Genomic DNA, 19,437 nt, shown 5'->3' with positions numbered 1-19,437 from the left:
CTATTCACCGAAACTACAACTATATAAAAGGGCAACTGGTTATTGAAAATAACTAGCCCTGAATGCAGGTTGAATCTTTTCTAAACATGGATCACAGATATGAGTCTTGTAAAAGAGGTATTAAGGGTAGATGGGGACTTAAATGTTACATGATATAAAAGTGCATGGGATTGACACAGTGAAAACTAATGTACGTAATTTCTCTTCAGGTCCAGTAGAATGGCTTTTGCACTAAATTCTCCAGTACTGAATTGTTCAGCTTCCAGGACCTCATTTGCAAAATGCAATATCATGGAGAAATGCCACCAGTACACTTTCTGTTCCAATGGCAGTAATAAAGTGCGAGGTATAATTAATAGAATCCAGTTCCATCACAGGAAGCTACCATCTGCCATCAACAAATAAAAAGGTTTTGTTTTTTTTTTACAATATAAAAACTTTAATTGATGGAATGGTAGGGGAGAACTCCTGATTCCTGACAGCAGAACTAACACACACAAATTGGAGCAAGTGTGGGAATGATAGGGAAATCAAGGTTTACATCTAAGTCCAGTTATTTCTCACAATTAAATATGTAAAAAAGGAATGGCAACTCCATTCATAAGCATATCCAAAACCATGTAAAATATTGATCTTTGTGCATAATTTTACATGAAACAGGTGAGAACTCATGTCCTACCCCTCCTTGACTGCCTCTGATAAATTCTGGATGAAATAAATACTCACTAAACTACAATTGCACTCGTTCTCATCATGAACAATCCATGTAGGCCAAGCTTACACATCTACACAAACTGTAAATCAGACCATACCTTGCCAAGTATTGAAATGTATTTTAAAAAAGTGAAATAAAACAGTGGAAAGTTAACCCTACAGTATGCTGCCAAACCCTTACATTACAACTACAGGACAAATCACATCCTACTTAAAGATTAGTTCATTTTCAATACTTGGTGAAGTGAGCTTTCAAAAATGTTGAGATGGTTTACAATATATATATATATATGTATATATATAGACAATGACCTTAAAATGCCTAGACCTACAGGGAGCATTCACATAGTAATACACTGTCTCTTGTTAATACAATAAAGATATATCTAACATAAATTCTTCTCCCTGCACTGCTAAACAAAACACATGGACTAATGAGGCACAGTAAGAGTGTGGTTCATGTTAATACCTTAGTCATTCGCTGCTGACAGCTCTAGAAGAAAAGAACGAAATAAACAAAATAAAATTCTGATACATCACAAAGGTTTATAAGGTCTTGAACCTTGAGCAGGAGACCACATACTGTGATTGGTCATTTCAGCATCCATCCTTTGCGCGTGTCCATATTAACCTTGAAGATCCCAGCAGGGGGGTCAAAAGGACTGATCCTAGAGTGTGAGAGCTTGACGGTTCAGGAGGTGTCAGCATCCCAGGCCTTCATCCGCCTAATCAGTAGGGACCGCGGTGAGGTGTACCATGAAGAGTCCCAACACACATGGGCTCCCCCTCCACCCCCATGAGATACTATTAGCTTCCTTGGGTTATTCTCCCAGTTTGACAGCAAAAAAGTCCGTATTTCAAAACATTTGAAAATCAAATCACGTAGATACCAAAGAGAAAAGCACCACTACAGCTACCAATGTGAGGGATGAGATTACAAAGAAAGCTTTGCATGTTTCATCTGGTATAGCAGAGGTTTGAGAGTGCAACTGCCACATAACTGCAGGATTGACACACCCCTTGACAGTTTCTGGTTCTGGAAGGTCACCTGTCAGGAGATCTGATGTCTGGACTGGTGCCACTGGATAATGTATGCAACACCACCAGTAAGCAAGCAAGGAATCCATTTAATGAATATATATTTCATCCTTGGACATGCATTTGTAATAAACCCTGTAATATTAAAATACATCCCCACTGGCTTTGCTGTTGTATTGCCTTTTCAGCCCACTATGCCCCCACAAGGACAGTAACGAAGACTAATTAAGCAATCTTTTCCTCATGTATCTTATTCCCATTCTCCTGATGTTACAATGTCTCCTGGAATACAAGGTGGAGGTAATATCAACAGTTCAGCTAATATGGATAGAATTTCAACAAGACTGGTTTAGATTCAGTCAAAAGGAGGGGTGGGGGGCATGTATACACACACACGCATGTACACAAATACATGTATTCCTATGTGCACAAATGTGTACATGTATACACATATGTACATACATACATATATACTTACAGTAACAGCATAGGCAGATGTTATGTAAGTGCTCAATTTCGAGGATAGCTACAGCAAACCCAGTAAGGCGTGCCAGGCTCCAAGACTATTGCAATACTGGTACAGGCAGGATAACACTGTTTATTTACATCTGTCCTTCAGCAAGAAGGTGAGATGAGCCCATGTGGGGTTGTTTGCTTTGTTTTGTTTCTGGTTGTAACAGCAGCTATATACAGAGGTGGCACCCTCATTAATGCGTGAGGCCAGGGGGGGGTCAGAGTTTGTGCAATAGGAAAGGCCCTCCACAGTCAGTCAGACAGAATGTGCACAAAGGACATGGGGAACACCCCTTTCCTCTCTGGCTGCCCTTCAATGTGCCCGATCTGCAACAGAAAAGAAAGTGCTTAGGGAAACGGGCTTGGAAGTCCCCAGGTGCAAATCCTAAGTGCTGTATTGCTGTTGTATTCAGAACCTCTTCAGTGAATATAAGCAACTCTACAAACAGGCAACATCTAAAATTTTATGAATGCTATGTCAGATAATGCACATCAATGATGTTACAGTCAAGAGCCATTCAATGATTACGGTTCCATCTGTACTTGGCAATGCAGTAAAGGTGGTTTTGTACTTTTAAAGTACTTCTTCCTCAAAAATATCTGAAAATAAAATGTACAACGTACTTGCTTTGTTATTACAAGAAAAAAATATTCTGAAGAAAAACCATATAATATAAGATATCACTGAATTGAGGGGGAAAAACCTTTCTTTCAGTGTAGAATTCATGGGTTTGCACAACTCACTGTTGGAAGAAAACAATCACATACTGTGTGTACAATAAAGACCCACAAAGGGTCCTTCAACAACAGAATTCTGTATAAAACAACTGCATTTTCATCATGACTCCATCCCCTTAATCATTTGCTTCCTTTATGGAATAAACAGTCAAGATATCTCCAGGAAACAAAATCCCTCGGAAAATTCCAAGCCATGGAGTGACTGATGGTAGTCACAGAAACAGTTGCCATGGAGACATACTCACCCACCACTCCTGGTCTTCCTCTCCCGTGACAATGATCACCTCTCCCTCTGCGAAAGTGAGCTCGTCGTCATTGTCTGCCTGGCAGTCATAGATGGTTTTCACCCGCCTCGCTTTGCTCTTCCCCTTGGAGAACACACAACAGCCCAGCTCATTCGCTGCAACCACTTCACCCATCATTATATGACATTAGACCAGATGCACCCTGCTGACAAATGGAAAATGCTAATTCTTACCCATCCAATAAGTCCTGTAAAATACCATTGAACCCTAATGGCCGTTAAAAGAAAACTACTTGTCAGACCATTAGTAATTGTGTATGCACTCCCAGGACCTACCAATAAGGGTCAGGCTAACCATTCTCTCAAATAGAGGTCGACCGATATGGGTTTTCCTCTGGCCGATGCCGATCTTTAGAAATCAGGGCAGCCGATGACCGATATATGATGCCGATTTTTTTGGCCGATATGTTTGGCCGATTTTCTTTTTTTTTCCTTCATCTGATAAAATATGACAGTTAAGTAATAAGAAGTGATACAGAAAATTGTTTAAATTAAACATTTATTGAACAACACTTATGGTCTGCCTCTCCAGTCTGCATTTTGCTTTGCAGTGCACTTGTATATTTTAAATAATGTATACGTTAAATATGTTGAAGGTCGGAGACCCCTGGCCTAGAACAATAATGGATTCAATCATTGAAAGCTATTTTAGACGTGGATTCACAAATCATGAAATTCTAGGGCTTTTAGATGACATACATAGTATGAAAATAAGCCTCTGACCCTAGAACGCTACAAGATCCACTGACATGGTAGTCACACTGATATTGTTGTGACAATAGTCAATGTACTGTATGTCATCTCGCTATTTCAGTGTTCGGAGAGACTATAAATGATATTGACAGCTACGTTTTATTCAAACGGAATCTCTGGATAGCTATGTGTCTCGCACCCTTCTCTGCTGTTTACTGTAGGCGGCACCAGAGATCAGACACAGTAAGGGCCTGGCATTCACACTAAACTCTGTTGCACGTAGCCTAACCCCAGACGATGAGATAGTATCTTAAAATAAGGAGATAGTATGTTGAAACATTGAGATAATATGTCAAAATAATGAGATACTATCTCAATATTTCGAGATAATATCTCTAAATAACAACATACTATCTCAAAATGAGATACTATCTGTAAATAACGAGATGATATCTCTAAATAAAGATTTGTGGTCTGATTTTTTTTTTTCTTTTAAGTGGCGGAAACGGGCTTCCATACAGTAGGCTACAATGTAATCACGCTTTCGAAACGGTCCGTTTTTCCCCACCATCATTACTAAGAGCAGAAGCTCTGTGTAACGACTCAGACAAGGACTCAGTCGCAGACCACAGGAGCTTCGGGTTCCAGGCGGGTTTATTGTAAACGGTGAACAAAGTCGTAGTACAAAGACAGACAGGGTTGAGACCAGGAAGGCAGGCTATCAGGCAATCGGGCAAGGCAGCAGGCAGGGACTTGGTCGGGGGTCAGACAAGGTCGGAAACCAGGAATCGCACAGAGAGAGAAGAAAACGGCGGGGACGAAACAGGCGAAAAACACTGTGAGGAATTAGCAAGCAGGACAGAAATAGGGCTGGGCTGATGAGGGGACTGGAAACAGGTGTGCGGGCAGGCAGGTGGAACTGATCAGGTGGGCGGAGACAGGGCGGAGAGCAGGGCAGGGCTGGAACACAAGGAAAAACAACAAACAAAAGCACATGGACAGGGAAAAAAACAAAAACACCACAGCTAGGGAGGCGGAGTACTGACACTCTGTGTCTGAACAAGGCACTGCTGCAGCGTGTGAGAGCTGCTCCGCCTCACACGCAGCCTCCGAGGGAGAGAAATTCTCCGGTACAAAAACAGAATTGATAATGTCGGAGCTCATCTATACAATGCAGGCTACTTTAATAATTTAGCCGCAGGGCTCATTACCAGGTTTTGGTACTCGTGCCTACCTGTAAACTACAGCTGGTTGAAGGCTCGCTATCAATACAGTTCCAAAGTAGCCTAATGTTATTCGCATTCTCTCTCCAAAAGTAACATATCATATTTAACCAATAAAATATATAAGGCTAGATTAAGAACGAAAGATAAGAATTTAAGTCTTACCATTTTCTTAGGAAGTTACCAGGTAGTTCTCTTCAAAAAGTTAGCATGTAGAGGGAAACATCACAGGGGTATGCTGGTAGAATGGCAATCTGATTGCCGGAAGAGGCAGCGTCTCATGTGTTCCACAACAACAACGCTTAGCTGCCCGCAGATGCGCCTGCCTATTCATCGGCTTAATATGCAGCACGATCGGCCGATACCGATTATTTAAAAAATGCCCAAAAATCGGCCCGATTAATCGGCCAGCTGATCAATCAGTCGACCTCTACTCTCAAACATAAAAAAACAGCATAAAACATTTTTACAGCAAAGGATAAGGGAGGGATACAATGCTCTACTGATGAGGGAGATACAGTGATGAGATAATGTCTACTGATGAGGGAGATACAGTGATGAGACAATGTCTACTGATGAGGAAGATACAGTGCCAAACGATGAGGGAGACACAGTGCCAACCAATAAGACACTGTCTACTGATGAGATACACAGCATCTACTGATGAGAAATACAGTGTCTATTGATGAGACAATGCCTACTGATGAGGGGCGTGCAGTGCCTACTGACGAGAGAGGAATACGGTGTCTACTGACACTGCTGCTGAACTTATAGGTTTTCCATCCAAGCACTCAGCATAATTTTGAAACAGCTTCTTTGTCTTCTCTGTGAGTAGTACAAGTTTGGAGAGGGTTAGGAAACTTTGTTCAGACTGCAGCTCCTTCAGGACTTAAAAACCCAAGTGTACATTTTATCTTAGCAGCACAGACTTCCTAGAGACAGGTGATAGGGCACGGGCAACTACTCACCGTATTTATTTTTCTGGGCAGTGGGACGGGCATCTCAGTGACACAAAGTGGGGTGCCATTGGTTTCCTCCCTAGCCTGTTGTGGCACCTGCTCATCCTGCTGGCTCGAGGCCGATGTGTCAGAGGGCTGTGGTTTTGGTGTCACTTCACCGGTGAACAGTTTGGATTCAGCCACTGGTGGCTTTGGGGAGATATCTGAGAGCTGAGGCTTAGGGGGGAGGTCTTTGATTTGAGGTTTTGGGGGGAGGTCCCCAAGGTGGGGTTTGGGAGGAAGGTCAGACAGCTGTGGTTTGGGGGGCAGTTCTCCTGGCTTAGGGGGCAAGTCTGAAATGTGGGGCTTGGGAGGCAGATCTCCCAGCTGCAGCTTTTCTGGCAGTGGGGCTTTCTGTGGAGTCTCAGCAGTCTGGGGGGGCTTCTGCAGCAACTCTGGGAGGTGGCTGGGTTTGTCTATGGAGGGGTGATGGATGGTGTCGATTTTGCGTAGTGCCACTGAAAAAAAGAACATCACCATCACATTTTTGTTTTTTACAGCTATGACACATGAAGGATTTAGCCCAAGATCAGCATACTTCCTTCTTATTTCCTGTGGTCTCAGATGTCGTAGGAAGTGGCAGTCCTACACCAGGTTAACACCAGCCCCCTACTGTTTGGATTCCACATGACTGCTCTCTTAAACTTAGAGCTGGCTAAGACCTACCTTTCTGAGGTAGTTTGGGGAGAACCCTTGGACCAAGTGTAGATTTCGTGGTACTAGAAGTAGTGCTGAAAACACACCAAGTAGGCAAAAATCAAGAATAGAAAAAATGCACAACACATTAAAAATAAATAAATAATCAGATCAATTTCCAGTAGGAGTAGCTGCTCCAAGACCAACTTTCTTTGAGCTATCTGCACTGCACTAAAAACACTTTGCAGGATTAAAGATGTCATGTGACATATGAACTCTGAGGCTGGGACAGGGAGGCCATTTGTACCTTTGCTGCTGTGGAATGCCTTCAAACTTGTTAGCTGCAGGTGATGCCTTATTCATTACAGGCGGTGTGGAGTCGCTTCCTGTAAGCATCAGATGAATATAAGGGATGAATCCTGGCTGCAATAGGCTGCATTAGCTTAGCAGAGTCCATACAGGCTGAGTATATATGCAGGTACTGTATCAGAGTTGGCTCCAAATGGAAAGCTTGCGTAGGATTAGTGAACAAACAATGCTTGTGTGTTTTAGAAAACAGCTTTAGACATAGACAATAACATATCTATGTCTAATAGACAATAACAACACTTATATCTTCAATGTGATTAACATAACTTCATTAAACCAGGGATGGCCAATTCCAGTCCGTGAGGGTTAGAGCTCTGCACAGTTGCCTTTTAGTAAGGATCTGATAGACAACTTGAGTAAAATTGCTTTAATTAAATCATTAAGATTTAGACGAGGATGAGGAATGAAAACCAGAGGACACTCTGAACTTTCACGGATGGAATGATCATGATCCTTGCAACAAAGAGTCCTCGAATTCATTATGCACAACGTATAACATAAAAATAAGCATCTACTTTTTCACTCATTTTCTCATTTTCACTTGATTTCTGTTAGCAACAAATGCACCAAAGATAGGCTATCCTTGTATTAGTAATAGAATGGATCTCTAGTAATCTTGAGATAAGTTCCATGCACACTGAACAGGTAATGGATGGGAGGGAATGTGAAGCTGAGCATTCCGTTATCTGCATCCAGGCCTGCAGTCTTGTCAGCTCTGGGTACTTTCTCTGGGTACGTCTCTGGGTACTTTCTGCCTCCAAAAACCAGTCCAAAGGTGAGTCCAAAAATGAGTTTACTAAGCCCACAGCCTAACAATCACATGGTGGGACTCTGAAGCTGCTCCAAGCTCAGTGCCTGAGGTCCAAGTGGTTCTGCTGGAACGGTCACACGCGTATGCCGTTGCTCAGTATGATAACATGGTGGTTATTTGATCATCAATTGATTATCTAAACTGAATTGAGACACTGGACATAACTGATGCCTACTTTTTAGTGTTTTAAAAAGATGACAAACATTGGGGTTGCTGGGTGTTGGAGAAAAACCAGGAATCAACTATGTATAACTATATTATTTAGTAGTATGTAGTTGGCAAGCACCTTTATCAAAGTTGTACCACATCATTATGCTGGATTTTTAACAGAGTACTTCAGGCTCTCTGACCCTACTTCTCTGTATTACGCATACACAAGCACTAGACTCCAGGGCAGTTTAAATGCTCAGGAGATTTTAATTTCATTTTTTAATTTATCTGATTTTCACTGTCATTACACTCTACAAGCTATAATATAAACTGTGTTTGTACATCAACTCTGTTCTACAGCCATTTTAGGCTAATGATAGAAGACACGACCCAGAGTCAATATGGGACATTTGGTAATCTCCTTGCACTCCCTCAGTTATATATTAACATTATATTGCCATTTTGAGATGCGCATAGAAGAACAAAGCAGGGGGCAAAAACACGAAAAAAAAACCCACCCAGACCAACATTCATCTTTAAAAATATCAGGTGACCATAAAATTTGCCATACAATGGCCAAAAGATCCAAATGCATGTGAGGAAAAAGAAAACATTTAGTTTTAATTACATGAACTGCTTTCTCACACATGTGGAATGCAAGCATATTGTACTGGTCAAATGAAAGATTAAATTAGATTTTCCCTATCTGCTGTTTTACTGTGCAATTTTTATCCACACATTTAGGGATTGGGTCAAAAAATGGATGGATTATTTGACAACTGTTATGGCAACGTCCCCCAGCAATATCAATAGAAAAGAAGAGGGATTAAAAAACAACAATAAAAGGTGGTTTTGTTGGGCAGTATGTCCCACACATTCAGGAGACAACCATTCAGAATGATATGTTTTGGCCATTACAGTCAGGTTTACAGTCCAAAGAAAAAAAATCAGAGCCAATAAAACTCTGGCACTCTGGTGCTTCAAGATGGAAACAGTGCACCACTGTAGTCATGGCAACAGCCTGAACAGCCCACAAGAAGAAGCACAAGCTTTCTCACTGTTTGTTTATTTGTATGCTCTTTAATTTTTTGTGTTTTTTTTTCCTGCCTGACTCACCCCAAGTTATCCCTCCTTTACTCTGTGGGCCATGAGGTAGAGGGCTGGGCGGGTCAGACAGGGTGCGTTTGTGGCCGGGGGGAGGGGGCGGAGGCCTCTTCTTGGACAGGGTAGAGCCCCCGAGTGCTTGGGAGCCCAGAGGGAGGGTGGAGGGACCAGAGGAGGGAGCTAGAAGAGTGACAGATATAACATGCAGTGACTGACAGGCACGAGGCTCCACCCACACGCATGCCTGACAGCATGGAACGGGTGGGGTCTGTGGGCAGGGCTGCGGCACAGGCTTAAAGGGGAAGCAGAATGGGGCAGGGGTCTCTGGACATACTGTGAAGACATCATCAAAAGAACAGCATCGAAAGAAACACAGTATCACACTGGAATGCTGGGATGTGAAAATAAGAAGCACAAGATCGAGAGGTACATCTGATGACAGGGAGTGAAGACTCAATACGTGCTTTTAAATATACTGAGCAGGGCAGGGATGGGTGAATCTGTCCTTTTCTTGATTATGACACACTAAGGGTGTCCTCTCCATCATTATATCAATATACCATTTTATAAACAGTTCCTTTGATTATGTGGGCTCTGAGTTTTGAGAATTACTTAAGGTAAAATATGTGATCAGAACCATCTACAACCAAGGTAATGTTCTACGTATACATGAAATAGGACTATCTCGTTAAAAGGATGAATTGAGAAAGACCAGTTTGTGACTGCTTTGAGTTACTGTATCACTCAAGCTACTGATTACACAGTTTTCAAACTTGCTTCATCAGCAGCATAGTACTGTCCTGGAAAATCACAGAATTATACATGAGGAGAAATGGTCTTGAATGGTTTTTGAATTTCTGTCATTGCAGAAAGACTTGAGCATAGAAAGCATATATGCGCCTACAGAATTACAGCTAACCATCTTTCACTCTCTCTATTCAGGATTTGTTTCTCAGTAGCTGTATTGGTTCAGACTCTTGTTTTCAAAGTTTTCTTATATACACAGAAATGTGTCATAAAAGGCCCTGCTTGGTTGCTTAGCTATGTTTTATAGCAGTGTTTTAATCAGTGATGAACAAGAAAACAAAGGACTATGCTAAAGCTAGTAATAGGATTTTTTTGTCTGTTGAATATTCAAGATATTTGAAGTCATATAAACATGAATATCCTAGAGCTGCAGAGACCCAGCTTATTGTGGAGAATTTGGTATACTTAAATCCCATGAATACTAATTGACTGTGAAGGGTCCTGGGTGAGAGCATTCAAGGCCGAAACGCATTTGTTCGTTTCTGTCTTGCCTCCAAACCTCTTTGCCTTAGCAACCTGAGGAACTAAGACAATACTGTACAACTACTGAAATACGCAGCCACATCCTCACTAATCACAACAATAGCAGAGGGATTTGAACAGCTGTACATGGAACATGAGGAAAATCCTGTTCTATCCCTGTAACCATATTTTTGGGGCAGAACAATAAACAAAAGAACTGAGCACGAAGCAAGACCAGCAGACTCAAAATCACGCCTTCATTAAATCTATCACAGAGGGATGGAATTTACCTACAGCTTTGCATGAAAGTGGTAATCCAAAAGCCTAGGAGCAGCACTGCCTCTGTACATGTTGGACTCAGTGTTTGCTGATGCAGGTAACAGAGAGCTCAGCCAGGTGGGAAAGGGTCGACTGCACAACCACAGTGTACTGGGTGTGGAGGGAGGAGAAGGTGAGAAATATAGAATATGCCAATATTCACGGAGAAATGGTCGGGTGCCCGCCACAGTGGCATAGTGTGACGTCTGAGATCCGGTAAAAGTCAGAATTGGTACTGTGAGAGAAAAAAACAGACAAAAAGCAAGAGGGAGAAAGAGAGAAAGCATGTGAGGCAGAAGGAGAGAGGGAGAGAGCAGAGTCTCTGAATGAGTGCTAGCTTCAGATGTGGACTTCAGCCCTCAGTGAGGAACCAAATGAAGCAAACCAAAAAATGTGGAAGCACATGAGAAGCCATCACAGCAGCACCCTCTGTGATTGACAGAGGAAGGGGGGACTGAGGGCCTCACATTAACACTCGAGCCAGTCCATCAATTCCTGGCTCTGCACTAACTAAGCTCTGTCATTAGACCAGGCCAATTTAAAAGATGGTGTTAATGACCAGGAAGTCATCAGGGTTTCCTTGACATAGCATTTGCTCTATAAGAGGGGCATCTGCTGTAATGCTGCCTTCACTTTTACTCGTCTGCAGCCATCCATTCTGAGGAACACCTTGTGTGTGCAGCTGCTATGAAGCCTTCCTCTTGCCCTCTGGTTAATTCTCACAAAACAGATCATTCAGTTGTGTGTGTACGACTCTCAAATTGCATACACAGATTTCATAATAGCAACAGGCTTTTGTTTTTACACTGACAGAATAAACTACTGCTCTACACCATTTAAGTTCTCCAATATACTTCAAACCAATGTCAGTTGAAAGAATATGGTGAGCTCATTTCAACTATTTCACTACTGTAACCATTACAAAAATGTCATACTCAGCTAACATATTTCCAATATGTTCCTGAAATATTGTGGCAATAACATGCTGCTACAGAATCAGGGCAAAGTTACATTTTAACTAGGTGCAGGACAGGCCAGTTGATTTTGAAATAAAAATTCAGGCCACATCCCCAAGAATGCAGGCACAAGGATTTGAACAAAGGCTTTAACCTCCTCTGGCAGAGAGGGCTAGCGACCATGCCTCCCATCCAGGACTGCTTCCTACCTTTGCCAACGTTCCTGGGGGGTAGAGGTGGGGCATCTATGACAGGCGAGGTGGCTGAGTCAGTGGAGACGCTGTACATCTGGTTGGTGAAGGCGCTGTAGGAGAGGCGCTGTCTGTCGCGGTACCCGATGAACCCAGGCAGTGACAGCTTATCCTGGGAGGAGAGGCTGAAGGAGTGGCAGAAGCTCTGGGGCCGTGGGGAGCGCTCCTTCTTAATGGGACTGGGCTGCGGAGGGGAGGGGCAAAGAGAGAGGGTTTTCTGTCAGAACTTCCCCTTTTTTGGTGGCCTTGTTATGCCTTGTTTATAAGAGGAAAGAATTAGCTGATTAAAACAGCTGACTGGTTGCTGTTAATTGACTGCGTCTCAAACTCCATAAACCCACAACAAAGTACAAAAGAGGTTAAAGATTCTCAATTATATTAAACTTGACAGATTAAAAAAAAAACCTAAACACATAAAAAGTATAATGAAAGGCTGCAAACAGTTGACAGTTACAGACAACATGCATGGACTGTAGAGGCTCTTTGATTGTTCTAGATAAGGGCATGTGGTTTAACTGGGCTTGTGCATGTATCTGTGATGTGTCTGGACTCTGAGTACTTTCTCTCCCCATCAAGTGATCCAAGATCATATTACCCATACCATTTAAGGTATAATGGTATGATGGTACTCCTACCATTATGTGAAACAGTAACTTAAACTAACCCCAGTTCAGGTCTTGGGCGCTTACTATACCTCAGGTAATGTCAGGGCTATACACGGTACACTTCAGCTCTTGACTGGATGCAAGGGGGGTGACGTTTCCTCACCTTGTCATCCAGGTCGTCATCACTCTCATCCATCTCCTCGGGCCGCAGATTCCACTCATACTCCACATGCACGTGAGGGTTCAACCTCCCAGCTGCCGCCTGCACCAACTGGGTGCACACATCAGACACACCGACAGGTTAGTGTCAGGAATTATTACTGGTCTAAGATATACGACAGTCCGCAGTTATGATCTTCCCAGGATCACTTTTGAGTAAGAAAAAATTATTTATTTTAATTATTTTAATTTTTCCACTAAAAATGTGCCTTGCGTTTGTTGGTCTTTTTGGTGTTTCTTTCTCTAGTTTTAGTGTACTGGTTTTCCAAAGAGCATCAGTTAGTGCTTTTTTTTTTTAACTGGGACATCATTTTAAAAACGCAATGGAGCACTCCTTTATTTTCTCTTTTGAAACATTTAACTTACCATGAGCTCTGTATTTAAAAATACATAATACAGCTTAGTTGAAGCATTTATGCAACGCACACAATTAATATGATTTTAACCAGTGAGTGAACAATGATTTTCTTCACCAGCCGACACATATTTTCCCAATGCTGCCATTTTATGTTCAGGCAGACTCCCTTGGAGCTAGTGGGGAGTGAAAGAAAATACCAGAAAAACAGGCAAGCTCTGGTGTTGGGGTTCACTGACAGAAAATCGCATTATTTAGAAACACGGGTGCAGAGGAGCAGTATCTGTTTCATTGTCTCATGGCAGAACAGAAAGCTGGGAATTGCAGAACAGATCACAGCACACAGTGTCTGTCATAAGCACTATGATCAAAACAGCACTACCTAAGCTGTGATGCTGCACAACACCTTGTTATTATTTGAACCCTGCATGAATCTAATCACCAAGCTGTTCAGGTCTCACATGCAGAACGGCCCACCCAGCTGTTCACTACTGCCGGACAAGATGACACAGATTTAGCAACATGAAAGGGTGTCCGTTTACAGATAATGGGTTGACACATTCAATAATACTGAAAATATTTTAGTTGCTGCCACCTGATGGTCACAAATTGTAAAGGCCCCCAGATGGCTGTCAATGTGATCTTAACAGTTTTTTCCAGCACAGATTATGTATTCTTCATGAAACAAATATATCAAGTCTATATCTCCATGGATACCTTTAAGCATTTTAAGTATTTTCCAGTCAAATGACAAAACATTATTTCCTTTACTAGCAACACAATAGACTTACTGGTTCTTCACACTGTGTGTTCCTTAGCCTCTTGGCGACATCCAGTGCAGTCTCTCCATTTAGATTGGCTGAAATTTCACAAAGTAACACAACCAAACCATACTTACAGCCCAGTATGGGTACACCAAACATAAAATCTGCATTTAACTGCTGGCAGAATCTGTCATGGCCTGACAAAATTCCACACAACCAGGATTACATATGTCACTATGAACCCATGGCCATGTCATCATCAGAAAACATGCAATGAACGCATATATGTATTTATTTATATCGTCCTCTTCACTATGGTACTTGTGCGTGACAGAATAGTAACATAACCTTGTTTTATACAGTGGCACTGTTTCTATTGTGCAATGGACAATTTTATACAACTGTTTTTCTCACTTTATTATACTCAATAATGTAATAGTCACTCAGGGTAAGACCACCAGCTAAATGTTAACGCAACAGCACCAACACTTATGTCCTGAGATTCAGGTGAGGCGCAACCAGTGAGACTAGCACCGTTTGCTTCCCCAGAAGCCCCTGATGGTCTGAACAATGGGGGGGGTACTCACTGATGTCTGTCGCAGGCTTGCCCCTCAGGAGCAGTTTGAGACACTCGTACTTCTCATACATGCAGCAGTAGTGCAGTGCCGTGTTCCCCTTCTCTGTCTGCTTGTCCAGATTGCCGCTGCAGAGACACACGCACAGAGGGAGAAAGAGAGAGAGGCGTTCAGGCCGCAGTGCTGGCCCGCAACATGGCATCATGCAGTCAGGTCACCAGACCTGCCAATGGCCGTGGCTTCACTGCTGTCTGCTCCTAGAGCTACACAAAGCCTGTCTGAACTGTTTAAGTTACAGCAAATGGAGAGTTGATGCTTCACAAACCCTATAATGGGTGGAGCAAATGTACAACATGCACCTGCTGATTTCTCATTTGATTTGGGGGGCCTCGTGGTGTAGTGGTCAAAGAATCAGGCTTTGTAATTGATGGACTGTGGGACCGTTATTGTGCCCCTGAGTATGGTACCTGACCGCAGCTGCACTGTTTCATAAATGGCCAGCATACAAAAAAAGTCAGCATTGTCTGTGGCCCTGGATGAAGGCATCTGCTACCAATGAATGGAGAGAGGTTGTGACTGATTCAGAAACCAGGATGATGCTTACACTGACAGCAATACAAGTCCTATATAGAATAACATCTGCTCAGCACATAAGCTCTGTTATGTGAGGTATTCAGTATAGCACAGAAAACCTGAAAAGGGGGAAATGTGCTGGTGACTGGCATGTTCAGTCCAGTTATTATGAGAGGCAGGTCTAGATCCTCTATGTACCTAACTTTAGTAAATTAGGGAACTATGGAATTATGGAACTCATTTTATGCAAATTTAATGTGTGTACAAACAGCACAGATTGTATTGATGCAGGTCTGAGGTATTATCTTTGCATGTTGTTACAGATTGGAACAAAGGTAAATAAAATCTATTCTATTTTCACAGAGCTGGTTGTAGTTTTGCCTTTCAATGAGAAACTGAATACTGAGAAAAAATTCTAAGAGGACTCAAAAAATTACCTAGAAGGCAAACTTACTATGAGAGTGTATTCATAATAATACTGAGAGTAACTTACCGAAGTCTGGCAACTATAAAGACTTGAGTGTGTTTTACATGGTTCCAAAGATAGCCATGTGACATTCATACACACACATTTAAAGATTAATTAAAAAATCATTTGCAAAGGGTGGCCATATTCTTTCTTCTGAATACAGTCAAACAATGTTTTTAATCACCACAGAAAAATAATTACCTGCCTACGAGAGATGTTGTTGTGGACAGTATAGAAGAAGGTTTGCTATTTTGTAGCATCTATACCTGCTATACCTGCTAGCACTCTTTCTGGACCCATTTTTCTTAATACATTTTTGCGAATTGTACATTTACCATAAAACTTGACATCACTGCTACTGCTGACATGGTGGCAGATTAATAACTAGCTAATAATATAATGCTAATATAATGCTACTATAATATTGATTTCAAAATACAAGCGTGACCCAATTTACAGTAATGCTATTCAGAAGAGCATGAATTATGTAAGCATCAATATGTGTAACTAATGTGTTCAATATGATGTTCAATGAGCAATGCTTTATCCAGAGAAAATTGCTCATTTCCAGCTGTTCAATAGTTTGTCAGTATAGTGAGCATGTTTTTGATATATAACTTAGTTTACAGTACATGGTGTTGAATATCTGCCTATTAATCTCACCATTTGATGGAATTTTATACTGGGGGAGATGAGTCGAATCATCTGAATGAAAGTTCCAGTAATGATGTGAGATAATTTATCAGGAAGAACTGCTGTCGCCGTGATGGACGTCAGTGTTTAAGAATGCAAAATTAATTGAACAGAGGAACAATGTTTGCAGCTGACTGAGTCAGTGGGGGGAACGGAAATGTGAGGCTGAGGTTTGGCTAAGGGTAAAAAAGGAATGAGACTAACAAACACTTTGTAAGATGACACTTTGCATATGCATAGTTTGCCCTGCCATTAGTGAGAGAGGAGGATTAGAAATAGTGAGTCACTGGCACAAGAACAGGGTATTTTTTAAAAACATGATGCCCAAAAAGCTCTCCAAAAAATATAACAATGAGTCTGATGATGCATATATTTATGTTTATATGTATATTACAGCAACTGGATGTGAAATTTATTTAAGAATTAAGTCCCATTTCATCACTTGTTGCAGTTCGTTGCTCTTTTCAAATGTCTGTCTGTTTTAGGGGTATGCTATACTAAACTTTATGAATCAATTTTAGCTGGATTCTGTAGCTTAATTAAAACTGCCATTACTCTTAGTATGTCACACATGTAAATAGTATGTTCAATGCATACTTTTTTAAGGTCCATGACTTTAGCATCTCTTGAAACACCACCCTAGAAGGGGGAGTAATTTCTTTAGAAACCTTTTACAAAAAACAAACACAAAAACATACACCTGAATTTACTATATAAGCACCATAATATATGTAAGATAATATATGCCTTGCTGTTTTGGTTACTTGAATCATTCCTTCTGGTATATTACCTCTTGTGCCAGTAATAAAATCTGCAGTCTATAAAGCATCATAAAACCAACTTGGGATGAACCAAGTTAGTTATATACAGCTCAGTTTGTCCTAGCTGTGGGAGTGCATGGCTGAGTTTCTATATTCCACATCCCCTGCACATCTGGCAAAACAGCTGGAGAGTTGTTTGATCTTCTCCCCTAGCTGCCAGGCAAGCAATCTACTTCTGCAACCCCGGTTCCCTGCCATTACAGTAACCCACTCTCCCTCCAGTAAGCAGCAGCTCACAAACAACTGTACCAGCAAGTGCCCTGCTCCAAATACCTATTTTTAGGATTCAGCACATGGTATGATGAAGTGAGTATACCCAAAAGGCTTAGATTTTGTTACAAATCAGTTCAGGCCAAACAGAAGAGACTGTTGTGTTATGAACACCATCATCGTGTGGGCACGGCTTTTCTGGGATAAGTCCATTAATCAACATGGAACTTCCTTTTCCTGTGACCAATTAAGCCCTGTCTGTATTTGGGTCAGCTGTTGAGCAAGCCCTTGAAAAGAAAGGAATAAATTAAGGTTGAAAAACAAACGCTTGACCCAATTCCGCTTGTCTTTTGTGAGATGCAGCCAATGTCTTTTACTGACTGCTTTCTTTCCAGCGTACAATATTGTGTGTGCTTTAGTAAGTTATGTGTGTTTTTTGTCATTTATGTGAATTGCTGCTGTAATAGTGAAAGCTCTGTTAACTTGTGGTAAACCCATGCTACATCTGACTGCCCATCTCAGCTGCACACCTGTTCTGCACAAGGAAGTCGACTAGGTGCAGTGAGGTCGGGTCTGCAGTCCGCACCGCATAGTGGAGTGCTGTCTCTCCTGGCTCCTGTAGGGGGCAATCACACAAGGAGACATGGATAATTCAGTGTCAATGAATGGAAAGTAGTATCTATGTTACATTCTTCATCACAATCCAAAGAGGCTGCACCGAACAGAATTTTCCCTCATGTGCTTCCATACACACAGATTTGATAACATTTTGCTTTGGTAACAAAAGGTTATAATTAAAGAACCATGCAGCCCCTTCACATGGACTACATAAAAATTCACAAGTAAATGCGAACACTTAAAACAAATTACTCTGCAATACTGTACATTGTTTCAAAGTCTTCATATTCCAAGTTGCGTGCATGGTTGTTAAAAGGAGTTTTCCCATGTACAGCAGAGTCATTGGCCATTGATTGGCCATTTTAAAAAGTAACACTTTATTGGAGTTAAAATAAATAACTAAATAATAATAGATAACACTAGATAATAACTGGATAATTGCTAAAATTCAGACAGGGGAGTTAACACACACGTGTTATGTGTGTGTTACAGGTACCAATTAATCACTTTACAGTTTAATAATGAGGTCCAGCCCACGTTCTGATTAAGCACACAATGATGTGTATGAAACTTTGTATTCATAATAAAACATAAAGCTCCACAATAAATTGTATGCAAAACTTGGACCATCCGATTCAAAGCTGAATCGCAGCAAAACACTTGTGTTGTCAACTAATAAATGTATTTATGTCTTTACAAAGTTGCTATGCAGTTCTTCAAAAGAACCCTTCACACAAGTGTCTCAAAACCTTTTCCCAGAACTTGCAGGGACTGATATTTCCCCATTGGCAAGAAGTATAGTGGAGAGTGGCTCTTATGAAATAATATAAATTTACAAATCCAAGTTAAAAGCCTTTATTTGGCAATATAACATATATGTATTTAAATGCAATTTTCCAAGGCCCAATTTAATCTCACTGAATTTGTCCTGTGACAATATGACATATATCGAGACAGAGGTGACCTTTGATGCCCTAGTATGGCACAATGTTTACTTTGGGTCGACCGATTATTGGCCTGGCCGATTATCGGATCCGATACTGAGCATTTTTACGATTATCGGAATCGTTGTTTTTTTAATCCGATTGCCGATAAAATAAATTAATTTAAAAATGGGCTACTTTGGCTCTGATGCAGCTGCCTCTCTCTGTCTCTAGTCACCACTCTGTGGTCTTGAGCAAACACCACAATCTTATGATCTATTTCTGTGATGACAAGCATGCCCAGTTTCCCAGTTACACTGAAAATGTCCGAATAATGCACTTTGTTGCAGTGATATACAGTTAACTACAACGAGATAATAGAGTTTATTAACGTAGCGATAGTTAGTCTTTGATTAACGTTGGTGCCAGTGCAACTGGAACTTATTTTACCTAACATATTGCGAACGTAACATTACTCGCCCATATGAGTTGGTGTTTCTACATGTTACAGGTAGCTGATGGTGATA

General features: G+C 41.3%; 1 protein-coding gene across 5 annotated transcripts in view; it reads right to left on the bottom strand.

Annotated features, from left to right (window-relative positions):
• Nucleotides 1-2,164: 2,164 nt before the first annotated feature.
• The window catches only part of asap1b (ArfGAP with SH3 domain, ankyrin repeat and PH domain 1b), a 110,994-nt gene continuing 93,721 nt past the window's right edge, over nucleotides 2,165-19,437 (bottom strand). For 2 of the 5 annotated variants that reach the window (XM_036521341.1, XM_036521342.1), the window contains 11 exons: nucleotides 17,900-17,985; nucleotides 14,616-14,731; nucleotides 14,056-14,123; nucleotides 12,854-12,961; nucleotides 12,044-12,269; nucleotides 9,304-9,471; nucleotides 7,165-7,243; nucleotides 6,888-6,952; nucleotides 6,192-6,679; nucleotides 3,249-3,371; nucleotides 2,165-2,592 (listed from right to left, as the gene is read on the bottom strand). In XM_036521341.1, coding sequence (XP_036377234.1) covers nucleotides 2,518-2,592; nucleotides 3,249-3,371; nucleotides 6,192-6,679; nucleotides 6,888-6,952; nucleotides 7,165-7,243; nucleotides 9,304-9,471; nucleotides 12,044-12,269; nucleotides 12,854-12,961; nucleotides 14,056-14,123; nucleotides 14,616-14,731; nucleotides 17,900-17,985 — 1,602 coding nt within the window. In that variant the 3' untranslated portion in view covers nucleotides 2,165-2,517. Of the gene's footprint in view, nucleotides 2,593-3,248; nucleotides 3,372-6,191; nucleotides 6,680-6,887; nucleotides 6,953-7,164; nucleotides 7,244-9,303; nucleotides 9,472-11,041; nucleotides 11,114-12,043; nucleotides 12,270-12,853; nucleotides 12,962-14,055; nucleotides 14,124-14,615; nucleotides 14,732-17,899; nucleotides 17,986-19,437 lie in introns of those variants that run through there. The other 3 variants (XM_036521346.1, XM_036521344.1, XM_036521345.1) reach the window with 3 other exon arrangements.

The sequence above is a fragment of the Megalops cyprinoides genome, chromosome 2, assembly GCF_013368585.1.
Source record: "Megalops cyprinoides isolate fMegCyp1 chromosome 2, fMegCyp1.pri, whole genome shotgun sequence".
NCBI classification, from domain to species: Eukaryota; Metazoa; Chordata; class Actinopteri; order Elopiformes; family Megalopidae; genus Megalops; species Megalops cyprinoides.
This window is presented reverse-complemented; position numbering and strand designations above follow the sequence as displayed.